Raw genomic sequence first — 22,249 nt, 5'->3', positions numbered from 1 at the left:
AAATAAATATATTTATTACGTATCATAATAAATAAGTAAAGAATGAAGTCAATTTAAACTTGTTTTTTGAGTTTCAATATCTTAAGCTTGATGGGACAATATGATATTATTTAAGTGTTACGTTAAGATATCCTCATTTTTATTGAGTGTTGACTCGTGAGATTGATTTGTTATATACTTGGATTAAAGAAATATTGAGTTGATTGAAATAAATGATATCGTCAACCATAAGCAATCCACTGTCATGAATAATCATATCACTCTCCTTGATAATGCAATTTACATATTGGTTCCCCTATTTACTAAGTCCTCAAAACAACATTTCTTCATCTTAGTGATGATTGAAGCTCTTTGTTTGAAGTGCCAAGCAAGCCAAAAGCAGCTCACTTGGAATATATAATTCACCCTAATTAAGAGTCTAATGATTATATACCATCAGTGGAATGGATTTGTTTCTTTAGAAACATAATAATCATATACTTGGAAATACAACAACAATAATAAGAAGAGTTTATTTTGGCATCCAATGCTATCAAGGGGTGAACTAAAAAAGAACTGACCTAACATTTGGTAAGTGGTTGTACAACCAATCTCAATTAATTAGCAAAGCAAACACAGGAGAGCATATGCTATGTCTCCTTTGACTTATGGCTATCTTCCTAATTAGGTGTTGTAGTTCATGTGTATACAATTCAACATCCATCTTTAAACTATTAGCTTGTTGTCAGCATAAACTGCATCAACAACACCTTCTCCATTGCAACAACAACAGGCTTAATCCTACATCTAATAATAATAATATCATAGACACTGTAGGAGAAGGGGATTTCATGTGCATTAGCTAAGTTTTCTATTGCTTGGTAGCCATGATGCAGAGATGGATGGAGTCAATTGACAGGACCTTTCCTAATCTATATTATTACAAGGAAACTGTTGCATGGTTGGTGTTGATTGCAGCAGCATTGGAAGGTTCCAAGTTGGTGTTCACTCCAGCAGCTATTGCAGCAATGGGTTGGCCATGCATGTAGAGATGGTAATATGCTCTCTCTCTCTCTCTCTCTCTCTCTCTCATGGAAACATAGAGTCAAGGCAACGGGACTCAGTGTCCCCTTCTTTGTCCTTGTCATGGAATTCTTGCACTGGACATTGAATAAGGTGGTGTAAGAAACTTAATGTCAGCCATATATATGTTTTTTTCTGACCATCTTCTAGTGTTCTATGAAGGGAATCTGAATTCAATTTAGTCTTTCTGCAAACTTGAAGAGCAGCATGTTCTTTGGTGGAGTCGAACCAAGCACAAAGGAAGCTCTACCTTGACATGTCTGCAGTTGACGGAGGGAGAATTGCCCATAAGATATATCCTGCTATTCACTATGCTTCAGTGCTTTGGTGGATAGAATCACATCCACAGCTGCAACATCGGACTGAGACATTTCTGAATTATTCAGGGAGATAGCAGATGGTTTGATCGATTCTAGTTTTCGGATGCATCTGCTACTGTGAAGCAACTATTATGCACCGGGAAGAGGTCAATTCAATGGAAATATTTGACAATGAAGACGAAGGATTTGTGGTTCATTGAAGGGTCCCCAGGTTATCTTCTGTCCCAACTCAGGCATTTGTTCCTTTGGCTGTGAAGTTAATTACCAGGAAACTATGGGAATCTGCACTTTCTTCTGCAGAGATTCAAAGAGCTACAGAAGGAGATAGGTTGGATGTTTGGCCATTGCACAGCAAAGAACTCAAAGAAAATGTTATATATGGACTGACAGAAAGGAAGAGACATCAGTCCACAGCTGCTGAGGAGCTGACCTTTTGTGTTATTGAAAGGATTGAGAGCAGCTTACATCTTCTGTTTTCCTCATCACATGGAATTACATTAAGAGCAGGGTTGCATTGTTAATTTAGTACATAGCTTCTGAAATGATCTGACATTGTTATTTTAGTACTACTATCTTCTGAATTAAGTCCACATCACAGATATTGGAACAAACATAATTACATGATGAGGTGGTTTTTTAGGTTTGGAGCAAATGAATGAGAGTTGGCAACCACATGGGGCGGCAGACAAAACTATTTTGGTTGGGTGTGAGTGAGGTCACAACCATGGTTTTCTTTCCTCAACAATCTGTACTAAATTGAGTGTCTCATTCAATAAACTTTTAAAAGAGCTACAATAAATACCACATCCCTTGTTGGACAGAGGCAACTTACAGCTTCCTCTCTCTCTCTCTCTCTCTCTCTCTCACTCTTGTTTTGTCATGTGAAAGAATTCTAGTAATGCTTGAGTGGAGACAATCTTAGCTCTATAATCATCTCTCTCCTTTCTTGTTTTATAATGTCAAAAAAATTTAGTAATATATTCCTTGTTGGGTGGAGTCAATCTTAGCTCTCTAATAATTTATTTTTCTTTGCCATATCAAAGAATTTAAGTAATACATTCTTTGATGGGTGGAGACAATCTTAGCTCTCTAATCATCTTTCTCCTTTCCTATTTTTGTCATGTCAAAAAATTCTAATAATACATCTCCTGTTGGGAGATAATTTTAACTCTCTAATCATCTCTTTTCTTCCTTCTTTTGGCATACCAAGGAATTCTATTCTAATAATGTGGATAGTTAAATTAATACTATTTAGATGATATAAAAGGTGAAAAAGTAAATAAATATTAATAGGAGATCGATATTGATGATATATTATACATCAATATATTCGATACGTTTGATATAACTTAATACATATTGTATCGATTGTTGATCAATATATCGATACAGATCGATAAAGATGAACTATTATAAATATATTTTTTATTTCTTAAAAACTTATTTAATGCATAACAAAGAAACTAAATCTCATTCTGAACATCATATCATATGGAGCAAAAATATAATTCATACAAAACTTTGATTTTTTTTATGACACCCAAAATTATTTGGTGTGATTTGAATGACTATTACTAAGTAAAGAAAAAAAAAGAAAACATAGTTACTGAGAAAACATTTTTTTTGACAACATAGCATATGTATAATGATGGTTAATATGGCCTCCATTAGAATGTATGATCATATATATTTTGAGAAGGAAATATAAACTCATAAAAAACACCTTTATTATCCACACCACAAAATATGTGATGATTCAAGTGGAATTCACTCAATTATCTTGTAATCAATTGTAGTCGATCGTGGGCCCTACGTATCTGACGGCCTTCGATCTTCGTGCTTTCTCCCCTACGTCGCCGAACACCAAACAGCCTTCGACGACGCCACGTCTTCCACGAGCGAAATCAAAGGCTGGTCGCTGTTGGAAAGCGTGCAGCTGATTGAGTACTCGGGAAGGCTCCACGTGGCATCTCAGTAGATCTGGACCCACCAGTTTGGAGTTACCCCGTTTTTTACCCGCCCTTGGATTCGTATCAGATATCAGGTCTCATACGTGGAGATGACGCCAGCACGTACCACGTGGCATCTTTTGGTCCGCGAACAACGAACGAACTCTATCTCTACCGATTTCAACCGTTTACGGAACCACATCCACATATCGTGTCGGCTCGATACATAACGTTTCGGCGAAGGTAGCGTGTCGTGTCGTGTCGCGTCGCGGCGTTTTCAACTCCGTGAAGCGTCACAAAACGAGGGCCGTGTTGAAAGACGGAAACAGCCCCAATTTCCAACGACCTACTTCCTGTGTTCTGAGGATATTTTGGTCATAAATCAAAAATATGATGCTACACTTTTGACGGCCGGGATTCCAAGTAACAGTGTCGCATTAAGAAGGGAACTCGCTGCAGGATGTCAGAAGCCAAGACTTCGATTATACAATGGCGACGGAGGGCGGGGAGGAGGGAGGATAGCAAAGAAAAGAGATAATTCTGGAGAGAGAAAGGGAGGTAGAGATTGGAGGGGACGCACTTTATTGCTTTTTTATGCTGCAAGCATCCATGGCAAGCTGAGAAGAGGAGGATACAGAGAGAAAGAGGCAATTTTGAGAGGCGTACAGCGTACTACTCTCTTGCTGCTGCCGTTCCTCTTCCCTCTCCTTCCGGTCACAGTCCATCCCCCGGAGAAAGATAGAAGATTTCAAACAGAAGCAGGAGCACAGGAGAGGAGAAGGGCAAAAAAAGGTCTTTGAAGTGAGAGAGCCGAGAGATGATAGCAGAAAGAGGAAGAGGCGCTTAAGCTTCCACCATGTGTCATTTGAAACGGAGGGATTAGTATTATACTCCCGTTGGTGGACGCATAAAAGATCTCATCTTTGTCCGGCTTCTACTATTTCATCTCTCAAGATCTCTTATTCTTCTTTCCATCTCTGTGAGTGAGGTGAGAAAACTTAGATCTGGCGTCTTGTATGAAGCATTAGATGAGGGGTTTGCCCTATCATGGCCAGGGGAAGGGGGGTCTAGAAGCAGTGGAGACAATCTTCGAGGGGAACCAGGCTCTGTTTTGGGTGAATAAGAGGCCCAAGTTGGTGATCCAACAGGGAAGGGAGCCAAGATCGGTGCTTGATCACAGGAGCCCTAGCCCTCCCACCTCCACAGCCACACTGTCTTCTTCCCTGGGCGGCGGCTCCTCCGACACCGCCGGAGTGGCGGCGGTCTCCGACATCCCCACCAACAAATGGGTTCTCGTCGACTCCACCGCCGAGGAGAGCGGTGGTGCGGTCGGGAAGGAGGAGTGGGCTGCTGAGCTGCAGCCGATACCGACCGGGCTTGATATGGGTTTCGTTGCTGGAGGCGAAAAATGCGGTCTTGGTGTCGACGATTGGGAGGCGATACTCTCGGATACTTCTGCGGCCTCCCCTGGCCGGGAGCAGACCTTTTTCCGGTGGATCATGGGTGATGTCGACGACCCCTCTGCGGCCGGGTTTAAGCAGCACCAGCAGCAGTTCCTATCCCACGGCTCAGTGGAGTTCGATGGTAACAGTAACGGGTTAGGGTTTGGGATTCTCGACCCAGGCATTGGGCTTGCATCTATTGGGAGGACTGCGGATGAGGCGTCGGTCTCGGCCCCTACGGATTCTTCTCTTCCTCTGTCTTCTAACGTTGCTTCTGGTGGTGGCTTCTCGCTCGTGAGCAGCAGTAGCAGGGTGTCTCCGGCCATCGTGCACGCCAACATCAAAGGGGCCACCTTCGGCCACCAAACGGGAAGTCAGTTCTTCTCGCTGCCGCCGCAGGCTGGCAACAGCATCTCATCGCCGCTCTCACTACCACAAGGTATGTACTTCCCAGATACCGTGTTGGACAAGCCACAGTTGTTTGGCCCAGGCCTTCTTCTGAATCAGGCGTCAGCCACCCCGAACCCGCCCTTCTTCCTCAGCGCGGGGCATGCTGAGCAGCAGCAGCTTCCGCAGCTCCTTCCACCCACCCAGCTGAAGCGCCACCCCGCCATTGCCGACCAAATTCCTCAGAAACTTCCTTTCCTGGACTCCGCTGCCAACTCAGATCTTTTCCTTCGGCGACAGTCATACCAGCAGCAAAGCCACGGCTTTCCTCTGCGTCAGCTCCAGAATAGGTCAGTGAAGCCGAAGGTGGCAGCTTTCGTGGACGATGTAACCTCAGCTGTGGCTGCGCAGCAGCTGCACTTACAACACGCATTGGCCGATCTGCTTTTCGAGGCTGCTAAGATGGTAGAGGCCCGAAATTTCGTCGGCGCACATGGGATATTGGCGCGGCTCAATCACCAACTCCCCTCTCCCTCTCCCTCGGGGAAGCCCCTTATCCGCTCTGCTTTCTACTTCAAGGAAGCACTGCAACTGATCCTTTCTAACGGATCTAACACAGTCCTCTCTGCAACTCCAACCTCCCATCGTCAGCAGAGCACCTTCTCTGCTCCCCTGATGTCTCATTTGGACGTTGTGCACAAGCTCAATGCATACAAGGCATTCTCCGAGGTCTCACCCATCATCCAATTCTCAAACTTCACCTGCATCCAGGCTCTCCTGGAAGAGCTCGATGGCTGTGACCGCATCCACATCATGGACTTTGATATTGGGTTTGGTGGACAATGGTCCTCCTTCATGCAGGAGCTGGCACAGAGGCGCTGTTCTTCGGCAGGTGCAGTAAGGATGCTCAAAATTACAGTTTTTGTGTCACATTACTCCCACAACAACATGGAGCTCCACCTTATCCAGGACAACCTCTCCCATTTTGCAAGTGACCTTAACATTCCCTTTGAACTTAAGGTTCATAGCCTTGATTCATTTGATCCATTAGAGCTCCATGGCTTGGGAGGTGAAGCCATAGCAGTAAATCTCCCTATAGGTTCTGCAAACCTTTCCTTCCCAGTTCTCCTCCGCCTCGTGAAGCAACTCTCTCCGAAGATTGTGGTCTCAGTTGACCAAGGGTGTGATCGGAGTGACCTGCCATTCTTGCAGCACTTCCTCCATGCTTTCCAGTCCTCCTTGGTACTTATGGATTCCATTGATGCATCGGGGACCAACCAAGATACAGCCAGCAAGATTGAGAGGTTCTTGCTACAACCAAAAATAGAGAGTTCTGTTCTTGGGAGATACCGTGCAGCTGACAAGATGCTTCCCTGGCGAACGCTCTTTGAAACTGCAGGGTTTGTGCCCATCCAATTCAGCAATTTTACAGAAACACAGGCTGACTGCCTTCTAAAGAGGGTGCAGATCAGAGGATTTCATGTGGAGAAGCGCCAGGCCTCCCTTTACCTTTACTGGCAGCGCAAGGAGCTTGTCTCTGTGTCAGCTTGGAGGGGCTGAAGAACTACTTTCAGACAGGCATGTTATCCTTGTTCCTGATCCTTGCAAATCTCTGGCAGAAGTTGGCACTTTAGGTACTCCAACTCTGTTGGGCCTAGATGCTGTCATAACGTAATTTTCTATAGTGGTAACTTCTTTTGTTCTCTTGGTGTTGTCTCTACTGATCTCGCATCTTGAATCCATGTGATCATTGAGGGATTTGTTTCCAAGTAAAATGGCATTGGCACATTGGACATCCATTGGGGTTTCTATGTTTCTGCTTCTGAAAATGTCTTAGTGCATCTTGATGATTATGACCTTATTATTTGTCAAGTTATTATTATTTTGATAAGATAATGATAGGTGGACCTGGGTTTTGTTTCTTCTGTATAATTTATATGAAACTGGTCACTTCATCTTCAGTTTGTAATGGGTTTGACATGAAAATTATTATCAGATATACAATAGCTGTTAAATCATCAGACTTCATTAAAGATGTGTAAAATTATCAATATGGTCATATTCATTGAAACATTATTATTTTATTTCTTTCTTCTCAGCATTTCATCATTTATATTAATCTGGAAAGACAATGAAATTAGTGGGTAGCAGGACTACTGGATAATGAATACCTTAATTCATGATTCTTCAAATTTAGCTCCCAAGGTTTCTTTTGCTTCCTTTTCAACGAAGGTTTGATTTGCTGAAGAAACATAGGTATTTTGATTTAAGTAGGTGAAATTAGTATTGGGACAATACATCCGAGTAAAAAGTTGTGAGATCAAGACCTACTAATTTTTGCAATCGTTGTTGATTGAAAATTACAAGAAATTTAACTAGAATTATCATGATGAGGGTTGTATAACGAATATTTGTTGCCAGCTCCTAAGCTACTTATAAAATCAAAGAGCAAGGCTAAGTATATACTGTGTATAGTGTTATATGAAACTCCAAGGGAAAGTTAGTTAATCTATTTGAAAGGTTACTCTAGTGGGAAAATAACCATGGAGCTTGTAGAACAAGATCAACTTATCTATTCAAATTTAGAAGATATGTGATGTTGGGGTCACGACACTCTTTTCACAACTATGCAGTATGCACAAAACAAATTTCAGTACCACAGTGGAACTGTCAGCAACGGACTCCATTCTGTTAATCAGTCCCCTGGTCATCAAGGGAGGTCAACATATGTTCTCAACCCAGCAGAATTATTAAAGGACTAACAAGACTCTGAAATGCAAATTTGTACAAAAATGTTGGTTGTGAGTTCAAAATTTTCTGTGTCATAATGTTTAAATTGTGAGTATTAAGGAGGAATTGCCATTACACATCTTGTTTTATACGAGTATTGTAACAACATATGGTCTAGTGAGTGTGTCAACTGTATGCCAAGCTTATCTACATGTTCAGGACTCATTTGATGCGAACTCCTGATGAGACTTCAGTATTATAATTGCTTAGGACACCCAAGTATCATTTCACCATCTTATGAAAAGAAACAACAATCACATGTATGAGGGCTTATCCGAAAGGATCAGAACAAACTCATTCTAATGGAGAAGGCATACTCATATTGTGTATATCTCAATGTATGAAACCAAACATCTCATATTGTGAACTACACAGACCTAACCTTACCTGATTACCGGTGGGTTTCATCCTTCAAGGCAGCCAGGGCTGTGTCTGTGGGTACATAGTTGATAGTTATACATGGATTGGAATGTGTAATGTTGCTCTACATTTAGTTGTGGCATTTAACTTATGGTCTGATCTACTGGGCATGGGACAGCATGTGATCTTTCCGGATGATATTTGTTTATAGGTCCCATGCATGTGATCTTTCCAGATGATTTTTGTTTGCAGGTAGACATTCATTTAGGAAACCAAAAGACCGGGGTGTGGATGTCATCTCTCCACTTCCTGAGTAGTGAGGGTTGCCTTTTATAACTAGTGGTTGGTGATTATTGGATTTACTTTTTCTTTTGAGGTAAAACTGAGTCAAAAGTTGAGATTTATTTGACAGGTCTGGTCTACAATGTATCAATTATCACATATTCTGATGTCTATTTTATGTTGTAATATTATTTTCAAGAATATTCCTTGGAATCCTTTTAATGCGAATTTCTCATTCTAACCTATTTCACTCAAGTAATCATAGAGTGGTGAGTAAATTAACTAATTTGGTCAATTGTCCTGATCAGATTGCACAAGCAGCTAGTCGTTGTAAGTCACAATTTTCATCCAAAACAATGCATCTGAAAAGTGATTCATGTTATTCAGTCCAAAAGAATGGGGCTTGCTTTATCTTTCCAATTTGCCAGTAAATATTTCTAACTCCTTTTTTGTTTAGCTTTATCTCATGGGTTCTAGTGCCAAAATATTTCTTTTTTTGAACTTCTAAAGCATCTGATATTATCGATAAGGTAAAATTGTTATTTATGATCCTCTATTTGTTTATAACCTACTTGAGAGTCAGAAAATAAAAGGACCATGATGTTGTTTCGAAGACTCTTTTTGGGATGGTAAAGTTTTTCTATCTATAGAAATAATCAGTTTCAGATTTATTTTTCCTCTGCATCCTTGCTTATTTCAGTGTGCTACTGGAGCCACATCAATTGAGCTTGAGAGTTTTCTGTGGCACTGCTGTCATAATATTTATGTTTGCCATAGACTTGTGTTGCAATTTTTGATTTCATGGTATCTTGAATAGTCCTAAAATACATTTTACATTTTTGATATCGATATCATCCTGATGGAATTTCCATACCGAAAAAATTGCTTTTGCTAGGAACAATCCTTCCCACTATCGGAAACTTGATTCTTCTCATATCAGTTGCTTATAGATATCTGGCACTTATGGCCATTCTCTATGGTGGCAGTGAAATAAGACGTGCTGCATTTGTTGATGCTCACTTGAAACTACTTTAGATTTAAAATTGTACTAGAAGAATTGATGTACGTATCTTATCCTCGTCTTGTAAAATATTCTTCAGTCCAAGAAATTGTCTCCAGGTCATATTGACCTGAAATTTTTATTGCTATCTAATTTTGTTTTTCTTTAATAAATTTATATTTGTATGATCGAGTGACATCGATGACATTGGATCGCCAACTTTGGCATTCTAGTGCATCTACTGTAGTAATCTGGGATGCTAAATTATGGCAACATGGATGAGGAATTTGGATCATGTTTACGAGGGGTAGATGGATCTTGGTGATTATGCTGCACATATTACAGTCAAAATGAGATCTTCCAGAGCAAGAATGGTCAGAGTTTTATCGGTCCCTATGTCTATCCCAATTTATTTTACTGACAGCGACATACCTGGGTTGGTGTTACTGTAGAGAATGTGATACTTTAATGGTGACATTTTGTCCCTGTCAGGCACGTGCAAGTAATTAGTAATTTGATCTTGTATACTTGTTTCAATCATCAAATTCTGTGATAGTAATTTGTCGTCGTAGCACAAGGGGCCATGTTAGCTTTTGTTTATTGCAATTGACATTTGTATGTTCTCATTGTTTGTAGGGCAGTCTTCTTGGACACCGAATTTGTTCGATCAAACAAGAAGAGTCCTCCATTCATGAACGACAACACATCGATCAAATGACACTGGCTGCTGGGTAGTGACCTGCCACTCACTGATGGGGCAGATACAGTCTTTGCTCTGAGTGCAATGATTCATTGTATGTAGGGCTAACACCGGGCAAATCAGTCTAATTGTGATCCATCGGGTTAAACTAATGTTTGTTCTTTAATCCTTCACATGGTCTTTGTACCATTCCACATGACATCAAGGTATTGTTCTTTCTTTTAAAAACTCTGTAGTTTATATTTCCTCTTCCTCCATTAGTTGAAAAGCTTGTCTGCTTTCAATCTTAAATCAATGTCTGTACAATCTCCTTTTTCCATGTGGAAAAGTGTTTTTGTCTCCCAGTACGTAACATACATTATTTATTTCTATTTCTTCTCCTAGTAGTTCTACATCATGTTAATCTTTGAGTTCCAAATAACCAACCACTCAAGATTGCTTCAAGACATCCTGCTTTTGAACAAGTGTGGCTCTGGTTTGTGATAGTTTTGAGTTCTTGGAATCACATAACATTCTTGTTTGATCTTTCACCATGCAGTTCTACTTCATGTTACCCCTCCACATTCCCTGGTAGCGTGAAGCTTTTGCAGTGGTAGACAAGTTGGTCAGAAGAAGGTACCAAGCCAGGTTTGTTTGAGCATTTGGCATACATATTGTTTGGTTATACATCTCTCTACTGTATACTTGATTCATGCCAGGTCTTAGAGATTGTGCTGTGGATGGTGACAAGATACTGGGGATGCCTCAAGCTGATCAATCATTTTCATCTTCAGAAAACAAAAGCATACATGAGAGAGAGAGATAGAATGCTGCCCTAATGCAGAGCATGTCTGCTGAATTCAGTGACCAGATGTGGTTGACGGATTAAAACCTTCCAAGGACACTTTAGGATCACAGCCTGCATTTCTTCCTCCTCTGCACTGTAAAGCTGAGGCACTGGGGTAGGATATTAGAGGACCATGTTCTTGGGAAAGATGGGGAACTTAAGAATCACCTCAAACGTACAATGGGGAAAGGAATGTACACTTTGGGAGGACAGGAATGGCAACAAGTTGATGTTGATTCCATGCATGAGCTGCAGGCAAAGTGCACGAAGAAAAGCCAAGCTGGTTATTACATCCCTTAGTTTCGCTCCTTATGAAGTGCATGGAATGAAGAAGATGATGTGATGGCTAAAATGCATTCTCTATCACTTGCATGTTCTTTCTTCCTCCTCCTAAACCCAGGTTAATTAACTCGACTCCATTCATGTGGTTGGGTCAAACAACACTTCTGGGGGGCTCCGAGCACGGTGGCAACAAAAGCTTCCCCATGGCCTCGTGCTTTTACGTCGAACGCAACCTGCATGCATGCAGTGGGAAGCAAAACCCTAAAGTTCTGGGCTCAGCTCCCATGGAGTTCCTCCCTTTTGATCGCCAGAAAGGCTGGCACTGGAGGAGACGAGCATGTGGGAGGAGGCTTCGGCTTTCGTGATGGCGAAGCCTCCTCCTCCTCCTCCATGGGGTTCGATGCCCCCAGGAGGAGGTCGACGGCCATGGTGCATGGTCGCCCCTGCACAAGCTCAAAAGCTGCATTTGGATTCTCTATCCTCTCCTCGATAGATTACCTTCATTTTCCAAATCGCAAACGGACAATATTACAAGATCGTATTCATAAGGACATGAACACGAATTGGATTGATCCACATCGAGCACCATCATCCAATCAACAGTTGGTGTGACAAGCGCATGAGGTGCTGATAACCCAACACTTTTGTAGATGCCTCGCCGACGGCAATCCTTTTCCTCTTCTCTTCACGAACTCCATCCTCTCTCTCTCTCTCTCCCTCTCTCTCTCTCCACAAACCGCGTAGAGCCAACGCTTCCCTCCCTTTCCACACATCTTTTTACATGCAAATAATACCCCAAAAGAGGTGCACTACTCATGCTCGAGTTGGACTTGTGATATATCTTAACTCTTGCACTAGATGGTGGTGGTGATGTTGATGATGATGATGATAATAGTTGTAGTTAGTGAAAGAATGACCCCACAAAGTATAGAAGATTGAATGAACTTGGAATGAGTAACTTCCAAATCATGAGCTTCAAGCTTTATTTCCCTTTCAGTCACATCTCTCTCTCTCTCTCTCTCTCTCTCTCTCTCTCTCTCTCTATTCTTTCCTCATTTCTAGTAAGAAAAAGTGGGTCAACTCCAATCATCACTGTCATGTCTCTTTCACGGGTTCTCCTTTGTTCTTAAAGCTTTTGTTCTTCAGTCAATACCTTGCAAGGTCTTATATTTTATGGCCTATGATGGACTTGAAAGGATTGATGTCCACCTACCTATATATGCTTGTTAAAGAGCTCCATTTTGGAGTGCTCCACTCTCTATCTCCTTTGCTTGGGGCAGTTGCCATTGAGATAAGAGTTGGGGGGAGAATCATTATTATCTTAAGTTTGTGAGCCAAACTTTTATGAGGCATCCTACTTGGGACCCCCACACCCATGAATGCTTTATGCTCATTCATTTCTATGTTATATAGCTTAGACATTTGAATTATGATTTAATTCAAGATTAAGAATTCAAAATCAATAAATTCTTCCAATGTCAACAGGCAAAGATTTTAATTGTTGATAGTAAGATCTTGAGATTGAATCTTATCTTCAGTACTTAATCTTTATATATATATATATATATAAAACAAGAATTCTTTTCTCCTAAACTGAAGAAAAAGATAATGACTAGCCTAACCATTAGAAGATGATTTGGATTTATAAATTGTTGTGGAAGTAGACAGGGAGTGTGTAGGGAATCAAATTCTCAATCATAGAAAATAGGGAATACAATGAGATGATTTGATCTCACAAGGACAATGATCATGATGAGGTAGAAAGCACATGAACTTTGTGTGGTAAGTGGTGGATCACCATTAATGGAAGAACTTGATTCCTCCTCCTCCTCAAAAAACCTAGTGGCTAAGTTATGTCAATTATTCTTCCACCATCACACAATGCAAATAGTAACTTGTAAAGTATTTTTCTCTAAAGACTGCCAAATGACAACAACAATAAATCAAGGTCATATGGGCATGTGTTTCACAAACATTTGTCAAGTACCCAAAAGTTATTCCTCATCTATCTCCTTTTGTGATCATGATCATGATCATAGTCTAGCATAAAACAAGTGGAAGGCCTCTAAAGATTATATTCTCATGATCACATTGGAGATGCTTTAAATATCCCACAAGCTTTACAAACACTTCCCTTTAAAAAGGCCTCCCTGAGAAGCTTTAGTTCAGATAAGATGTGAATTGTCAGTGGGAAAAGAGCAGAATAATTCTTTTCCTTTGGTGTTTCCATCAACTGTCAAGCTTGCCTTGAGGCATTTGATCAATGAAAAGGTAGAAGACAATGGGATGCTTTTGTACTTCCCTGACAAGATTCTTGAAAGAACAAAGTTTCATGAATTTGTATTTCTTCCACAAATAGTGGTGGTGGTGGTGGGAATAATTGATGGTAGATTGTGAAGCCTAACCACAAGTCTTAAGGATATAATATGTTTTAACAGCATGAGGAAGTCTAATTAACTAATGCCTTTCTCTTGCTCTCATTATTGTAGAAGTTGGGTTATTATCTGACTCACACTCTTGACTCAGTTTTATGTTAAGAGGGAAAAAATTACTTCCAACTTAATAAAAAAAAATAATTGTATTTTATTATATATACTAATAAAACATACATGTATACATACATGTGTGTGTATCTATGAAAGCAACCAAATGAAGAGAAATGAAGATGATGAAATTTGATGCATACAATAAGGCAAAGAAACCACCCATTTAACACAAACAAACTGCCTTTAGACTGACTCAAAGAAGCAAAATACTTCATAAGACTGACCCAAACTCAAGATAAATTACAACTTGAGGGACTTCTGCTGATGTACTTCAATCCAGATGCAATTAAGCACAAATGACTTGGCTGATGTTGTTCACAATCTTTCATCAGCTGGGGTACTCACACTCCTTATGCATCTTACAGACTCTTTGACTCCAAAAACACATTTGATCATTCCATCATGCCAATAAAAATGGTTCAGTCAGAACAAGCATCCTATAAAAATGTCTCAAATTTAGTGTTCCAAGCATCTCTTCCTTGATTTAGATGACAACTATAACACAGAATGACAAAGCAGTGAAATGCCCTCTACTTAATATATTCCAGGTTTCATAGCATTGCTGAATGTAATAGATACTTTTGGTGGAAATATATAATTTGACCTTTTAGCACAATCGAAGCTTTCTTCAAATCACAAAATAAATATCTTTGCTACACCTTCCAAAATACATACAGCAGAAGACCAATATCAGGAGTAATAGCAGGAGACATAAAGTGTGTAATGTGCTTTATACAAGATCCAGAACAAGGTGTTTCGATTACAAATGCAATTTATTTCAAAGAGGCCATTAGCACAAAAGGAAAAAATATACAGATAATATATTGCGACTGTGTCAAGCAGCTCAAATATGTCATATTGGACTCTAGCAGCCATAAGCACAATGAAAAGGACTGAAGTTTAATATCACCTGCTCATCAAAACTAGTGTGAACCTGAGCTTAATGACTCTAGACAGAATTTGCAGAATGTAGCCCGTTTCAACCATCATGGCCCTGAACATGACAACCAAATCCAAATATAGTGACCCTTCCATTGCAATGAGGGGCATGCTGTCGAAGGACCAAAGCAATGCTCTTATTCATGTCAAGCAACAAAGAGCCACTCCTCTGAAAAAATAAATAGAGGACCTGCTCGCAGCTTTCCACCTCCTAAAATAACATAGCTATGTTATACAAGGAGCTCAGGAACAGGTGATCTCTGTCGCCAATTGGCTCGCAATCTAGCAGACTCCATCTTTGCAGACACCTCAGCCACCACAAGTTTCATCAAGAGAAGCCCAGCCACCAGTGCGGCTGACATCAGCATTGTGAACACTGCACTCCAGCTCTTGGCTGATATGTAGCCTGTCAGCAGCGGGCCAATGGCAGCACCCACTGACCCTGTGCCATCTATTATAGCAGTCACGGTGGCCAAGGCCCGGGAGTTCCCATTTAGGGAGCTATGTGTTCCTAAATCTGCCGATACTGCTGTTGTTATTAATGCATATGGACCATTGACAAACATACCAGTGACAAACATGAGAGCAATATTCCAGTATAGGGAGATGCTGCCATAGATTCGGTAGAAGAAGAGAGCAGGAATGGCACAGTACATGAAGCCAGCTGCTGTCAATGCACGGGCATCAAGTCGATCAGAGATATGGCCAGCGAGGATGCCGCCAACAACACCTCCAACATCAAACAATGTGGATAACGTCCCTGCTGTTGAATCAGATAAGTAGCTTCCGTCGATAGCTGCACGATAAAGAATGCTTCATGGTATTAGAATGTGAAATAACTAGGAACACAACATCAGAAAAATAGATGAATGCAATGCAGCAGTATCACAATTAAGTTTTCGCAACAGTACCGAGGCATCAGTTTTTTTTTCCCTAATGCACTTGTTTAACAGGAAACATGCTGGATGCCTAACTCTGGATGTGACATTGGCCAAGCCTTAAAACTAAAATGAACGGATGTACAAAATCTGCACAATTAGCACAAGCCTGACGAAAGTTATATACCCCAAAGCAAGTACCGAGGCACTCAACATGAGTCTCCCACTAATGCAAGGTCTAGGGATGAGATAAATCTAGTACTAATGCGGAAACATAATTTGATGATTTCAATATGATGAAATATTTTTGATATGTGGTCGACTCCAGTTTCAGTGTTGCCTTTGCATCATGCCAGATACTTTTAGGCATAAATCACGGATAGAGGTACTAGGAAAACATTTTTGATATTCCAACATTCAAATACATTTATATTTACTGGAATTAAATACTCCCCATCTAAAATTACAAAAGACATTATATTCTGACATGAATACCAACTAATAAAAAGATGTACCTGTGTGGCTGATGTAAAAAGGAAGCCAATAGAGGAAAGTATAAGCCACCAACTTGGAGAAAAAGAGACAGAGAGCAAATGGTGCAACACCAGGAATCCTCCATGCCTCAAAAAAGCCCACTGCTTTTTCTTTTTCATCTGATCGTCCTTCCAACAGAGGCTCAGTAATTCCGTTCTTCTTAGGGGATTTCAACGGGCTATCTTCCTCACTTTCAATCCCGATTTTCTCAGGACAAACAGGAAGGAATAAGAACACCATCAACCCAATAAGGGCGATAGAAAGGCCAGGAACAGCGAATGAGTAACCCCAACCATACTTCAGTAAAGCAGAAGCAATCAGCGATCCAGATATGTTTCCTATTGAAGTATGTGCATTCCATATCCCCATGATCAGTCCCCTCTTCTTCTTTCCAAACCAATTCCCAACAACAGCCACGACCGATGGCCATCCTGTGGACTGAAACAGACCAGCTAACATCTGAACTGCCAAGAAGTAATAGAAGCTGTGTATGTTGAGCCAATAACCAGCACCAAAGAGGGAAGTGAAGATTCCAGTCCCCACCATTCCAATTGTCAGAAGGATTCTCAAGTCAAACCGATCACCTAAGTGCCCAGCAAAGTACATTCCAAGAGAGTAGACAGAAAGGAAAGCAACATCAATCTGTCCAAGCATGGCAGTGCCATCTGAAGTGTCGAATGGAGACCAACCATCCTTTAGTCTTGGCTTTGGCTCAGTCCCCCCAACTGTTCCGAGGAAGTAAAACCTTGACCAATGGGAAAATCCCAGCTTCGATGTCTCTGGATCCAGCACGCTTTTGACAATGCTTGTGGTTTTCCGAGTAGCATGGTAGCTAGCATATGCCAAGAATGTTAGAACCAACACAATCGTTTGATATGTTCTGAAGCTCAATCGACTGCCCGTGATGTACTCCAAGAAGCGAACTCCGATGGGCCTCTTGTCTTGTGCTTCACTTCTCTGTTCACCTGTTGAATCCATCAACCCAACAAATATATTTTTTCTTGGAAGAATGGTCAGGAAGATGTTTTGGTCTACAAAGATTGATGGCCTGTTACTCTGCTACAAAAAGAGCATCATCTGAAAAGCCAAGCAATTCAGAAATTTATAACCATGCCCATAATTCAATAGCATTACAAGTTTGATGTAGGACAACTTGTAAATTTTTATTTGAATATAAATGAAGGAAACAAGAGGGACGATAACCACAAAAAGATAACTGGACATCAAAAAAGATAACCACTTGACTCTCTATCACTCCAGAATAATCCTATCATGATGGAGGTCTCACAACTCTGCATGTCTCATACATCCTCACACACATAAAGTGGAAAACAAACTCAATATAATGATCTATTTTCTGATGTTCCATTACATTTTATTAACCTCATATTATAGACCCAAGTATATGAAAAAGAAAAAAAAAAAACCGAAATTAGAAACATTAAATCAAATAAATAATTGGTTCTTTACCTCTTCAAAAAATATAGTATTTCATATATGATTTGTAATATAATCTTTCCATTTTGTTATATTTTAATTAATAAGCTTTAATATTTGTAGAAATGAAATAGAGATTAGTCTTCCTTGTACAGATAAAATCTTGAATCAAAATCAAACTGTGATTCTTTCCTTTTTTTTCCTTGAAGGATTCCTCTTTCTTCTATTTCAACGATCTAGGAAACTAAACAAAAAATATCCTGGATGTTATGTGACAACTTATGATATACTCAAAATACTAAACTAATAAAATGTATTCAAATAAAAAGTAAACAATATTGGTCTTGTATCATATTCGAGAGTAGTACTCATCCTGAATTTATAAAACTAATATATGAATTGGTCATGATAACAGAATATCGTGACTAAACCAAATCTTGGTTAGATCAAGAACTCTAATATCAAATTTAATATCGAACGAGTTTTAACTTTTTATTTGAAATTAACGGGAGAAGAGAGAAGGCAACCACAGAAAGATAATTATAAAAATATAACTATTGAACTCGCCAAGGTTCCCCATACTGTAGTGTACCGCTCGATATGGACAATATGTACTGGTCTGACAGGAGACCGATACAAGCGGTATATTAGTATACCCCATGTATCATGTGTTAGTATGCTCCGTACGCTCGATATAGCTCGGTACATACCGTATCGATAGTTGGTTAGTATATCGGTACGAACCGGTAATGTGAACCATGGAAATTGCACTATATCAAGCAGAATATTCATAGGATGTTCAAGATGAAGATGTTGCACCTCCACATATGTTCTTTGATGTTCCATTAGATTTCATTTCTCGACCATGTACAAGGAAAGAAAAGAGAAACACAAAGAGAAAGTGTACCTAATGCACGAAACTCCTATCAAGCCCTATGCAATTACCTTATTGAAAAAAAATAGGATTCCATATCTGATTTTAATAATAAACTTCCCCTTTTGATATATTATTGAGATAGACTTTCATATTTACAAAAAATTATCTGTTTGTATTGGTTTCCTTTTCATTCATCTTGAGCAATATAGGAAACTAAATAAAAAATATTTTAAATACTTGAAATACCCCTAAACTAATCAAGTTTATTCAAATAAGAAATAAAGTAAATTAGTCTTATATATAGGCTTTCACGACATAGTAACTCATTACAAATTTATAAAACTGAAATATGTATCAATGTTAATGATATGACATCTTACTTAAACCAAAAGTTTTGATACTAAATCTAAATGGTATGTTCTGAATTATTATCTGAAAATAGAGAAAGGGAAGAGAGAGAAAATAAACAGAGCAAGATAATAGAAAAATTATCTTGTTCTTTAATTCTTAAAAGAATAAATTATAATTACAACAAATCAAATAATTACAAAAATAAAAATTATAATTACATTAAATCAAATAAATCATATGTTCTTTCATTCTTAAAAGAATATAGCATTCCGTATTTTATTTGAAAAATAATTTTCCCTTTTGACATATTTTTTATTGATTACTATGTTTAGAAATTTTCAATAAAAGTTGCATTTTTATTCTTGCATTTTTTTGCATTGGTTTTCTTTTATTTCTCCTTGAGTAGTCTAGGAAATAAAAAATATTCCATATGTTGCAACCTAGCAACTTATAACAATAACGAAATACCTTTAAGCTAAAAAAATTTATTCAAATAAGAAATAAACTAAACGTCTCACATATGACGTTTGCAATTGGAAGAACTTTTTATACTCTATAAACAAAAAATTAATAAATACATCAGCATGTTTCAAATATTCATTTCACCTTGAATTACTTTAGAAAATAGCATAAGAAACGAGAATTCAACTGCTTTTTTGTTTTGAGGAAGAATTATCAGTCGACCACTCGAATTAACTGACACATTGACATAAAATAGTAACAATACAAAAGCACGAGAACACGAAAACATCAAACAACTTGAATCAGCTAATTCGATGTAGAAACATAACAATGCCAATCAATATAGCTGAACAGAAGGCATTCAGCTAAAAAATGGAATAATTATGTAGTCTTGTCAAGTGCAGGTTTCCTCGAAGAACACTCAATTCATCAATGCATACAGCATGAATTCATCTTTTTACGACTGGTACCAAATTGCATCTTGACCAGAAAACAGTGCATAGATAAAAAGACCGAGCCTTTTAACATTCTGAACCTCAAATTAGGGATGCAGGAAGCCAATTAACGTTCCCTGGTCGAGCTAAACACCTAAGTTCTATACACTCAGAGCCCATGGAACAATAAGATATCGATAAAAGGAAAGAAGACCAATGGAAAATTAGTCTAAGAAGGCATCAACTTTGCCTACCAGATAAACAGAACATACCCGCATCATAATAAACAAGGAACATGCAGCAAGTTTGCATATTGGATTATGAATTCTTTCAATAATAGAAAATATACCAACATAATCCAGTGATATCATGTCGCTAAATTGCATGTTGGATGATGAACTGTTTTCTAAGATTACACAACAAAGCTTAAGCTGCATCAGAATTCGGAAACAATGGATTGTTTGTCGGGTGGGCCGTTACCTGAGGATAAGAAGCTCGCACCAATTCCAACTCTTTTTCCCTCTCCCTCTTTCTCTCTCTATCTCTCTCTTGTGCCGACAGTGAATGCTTTGCAGCCGCTCGCACGCTTCAAGGGAGGAGGTGGGCGACGGGGCAGATTCGGGGATTTGTAGCCACGAAAGGCAGCGACAGCCAGTGGCCCCGCGCGTGCGCCAAATCACGGAGGTGCCCTCGGTGGTGGCCTCGGTGGAGGTGGCTGCCGAGGCTGAATTCCTCGGTCATTCCCTTCGTGACACCACAGACTGGGGATATTCCACGTATATTCCACGAATGTTCCCTCCTCGGCCGCCCGCATATTCCACTGCTGTTTCCGATGGGGTCCAGTCGCCGGGTCCCACCGCAGATCGGCATTGCTTCCAGGTGCACGCATTGCTGCTTCAACGCTTGTCATAGGCTGACACATGTCGCTGCGGCGGTGCAACGTTAATACTAATTCATGGATATTAATTAGTGCGCACCCCTTTATATATAACCTTTGGAGAGTTTCTTCTTAAATAATCATGACTTTACTAATTAAAAAAATAAAAATAAACTATGTCATAGTTTTATGATTTTGTTGGTATATTATACATTTTTATGGGTTTAAACAGTCCTCAATTTCAGCATACATGATTTATTTTGGAATATATATATATATATATATATATATATATATATATATATATATATTATCAGCACACATAGTGTGATGGATCAAATGGGAGGACTAATCATAGGAAAAAAAAATTCTTCAGCGGTATAAATCTGACAATTCATGAATATTAAAATAAAATAAAAATAAAAATAAAAATATATGATCCACCACAAATATCCACGTACACATCAGACACACTTCGTAAGATGATATCTCGGGATTTAGGACGTTAAATGGGTCCCACGCAGGCACAAAGGCTACCTCCAATCCTAAGGCGAGTAAACTAATCGGGTAATGAGGAAAAGAATAGCACGTTAAATTTTATAGCTTGGCTATTAAATTTCCAGCAATAAAAATCACTTTCTTACCTTATAAATTATATATCGTTCAAAAAATTTATATTGTTTCTATTATCTTACGGGCATAAATACGATAATTATTAACATGATAAGATCACATCATCCCTCAAAAAAGTTTCATGGGCGATGCAGTTTCGACAAAAGAACAGCAGCATTGATGGATGGTTTGCGTTCACGAAAGGAAGTGACGTGCGCCGTGTTCTTCGTACGTGGTTTTCCGCAGCTTGATGAGTCTACGTTAACTCTCTCATCCTCTCCCTTATCTTCACCACGACGGCGAAACATCCCTTTCTACAGCAGACGATGGCGACGAGCTCTCTGCACTCCCACCTTCGTTTATGCCGTTCTTTTGTGGTGGTTCAGCAGACGAGCAAAGCCTGTGAGAATCCTCCTCCTGCATCGAGACATCAGTCGTCTCGAGTCTGCGCTGTTTGTGGGGCAGAAGAGGAGTTAAAGTTTGTGGTGATCCTGCACGAAGACATCAGTGTCGAGGACATATGTTCGTGGAGCAGTAGGCTGGAGTTGAAGCTGGTGGTGATCCTGCAAGCGGACATCAGCTGTTTCAAAGGACATACTGTTCCTACTTGCAAAGTCCCTCTCACCGTACTCCATCTGCTTCTCCTGCGCCTGGAGTTTGGAATCTACCCAACCTGATCCCCTTGTTGATATCAGTCACATATCGAGTAGAAGTTGATGTTACAAATCACAGCTTAACAGCCTCTATCTCCCTCTCTTTCTATAGCATTTGCTAGTGAGTTCCAAGATGGGAAGTGTGCAATCAATGTTTGTACTGTAGAAGACTTGTTTGATCCACAATCTTGTGAATAATTGTGAGACCATATCTGACGATATCAAAGACAACTCTTCCCCTCATTGCAG

The 22,249-nt window shown here is 39.6% G+C and overlaps 2 protein-coding genes across 7 annotated transcripts; one reads left to right on the top strand and one right to left on the bottom strand.

Moving 5' to 3' along the window:
- The first annotated feature begins 3,783 nt into the window (after positions 1 to 3,783).
- LOC135587390 (scarecrow-like protein 27) lies at positions 3,784 to 11,410 on the top strand. Of its 6 annotated transcripts, none has more exons than XM_065078737.1 (4): positions 3,784 to 6,794; positions 10,229 to 10,498; positions 10,831 to 10,907; positions 10,991 to 11,410. In XM_065078737.1, exon 1 carries the CDS (start codon positions 4,360 to 4,362, stop codon positions 6,718 to 6,720), a length of 2,361 nt encoding a protein of 786 aa, XP_064934809.1. In that variant the 5' UTR covers positions 3,784 to 4,359; the 3' UTR covers positions 6,721 to 6,794; positions 10,229 to 10,498; positions 10,831 to 10,907; positions 10,991 to 11,410. The 6 variants fall into 6 exon arrangements, with proteins under 6 accessions (XP_064934809.1, XP_064934808.1, XP_064934813.1 ...); XM_065078736.1 differs by having other exon boundaries at positions 10,831 to 10,919; XM_065078741.1 differs by having other exon boundaries at positions 3,784 to 6,738; positions 10,234 to 10,498; positions 10,831 to 11,410.
- A 3,248-nt stretch (positions 11,411 to 14,658) lies between these two features.
- LOC103993281 (putative glycerol-3-phosphate transporter 1) lies at positions 14,659 to 20,596 on the bottom strand. Its single transcript, XM_009413286.3, has 3 exons — positions 20,339 to 20,596; positions 16,279 to 17,374; positions 14,659 to 15,681 (listed from the first exon to the last, which is right to left on the bottom strand). The coding sequence occupies exons 2-3, from the start codon at positions 17,273 to 17,275 to the stop codon at positions 15,116 to 15,118; spliced, it is 1,563 nt and encodes a 520-aa protein (XP_009411561.2). The 5' UTR covers positions 17,276 to 17,374; positions 20,339 to 20,596; the 3' UTR covers positions 14,659 to 15,115.
- Between the last annotated feature and the right edge of the window lie 1,653 nt (positions 20,597 to 22,249).

Source organism: Musa acuminata, chromosome BXJ1-8 (assembly GCF_036884655.1).
Source record: "Musa acuminata AAA Group cultivar baxijiao chromosome BXJ1-8, Cavendish_Baxijiao_AAA, whole genome shotgun sequence".
Lineage (NCBI taxonomy): Eukaryota > Viridiplantae > Streptophyta > Magnoliopsida > Zingiberales > Musaceae > Musa > Musa acuminata.
Note: the sequence above shows the minus strand (reverse complement) of the source record. Positions and strands in the feature narration are given on the sequence as shown.

Excerpts from the sequence above, each read along its gene's own strand:
- LOC103993281 (XM_009413286.3), bottom strand. The coding sequence starts at position 17,275 with ATGGATTCAACAGGTGAACAGAGAAGTGAAGCACAAGACAAGAGGCCC. Across the intron at positions 15,682-16,278 it reads TTTTTACATCAGCCACACAG|CTATCGACGGAAGCTACTTA; the intron begins GTACATCTTTTT and ends TTTATCGTGCAG.
- LOC135587390 (XM_065078741.1), top strand. The coding sequence starts at position 4,360 with ATGAGGGGTTTGCCCTATCATGGCCAGGGGAAGGGGGGTCTAGAAGCA.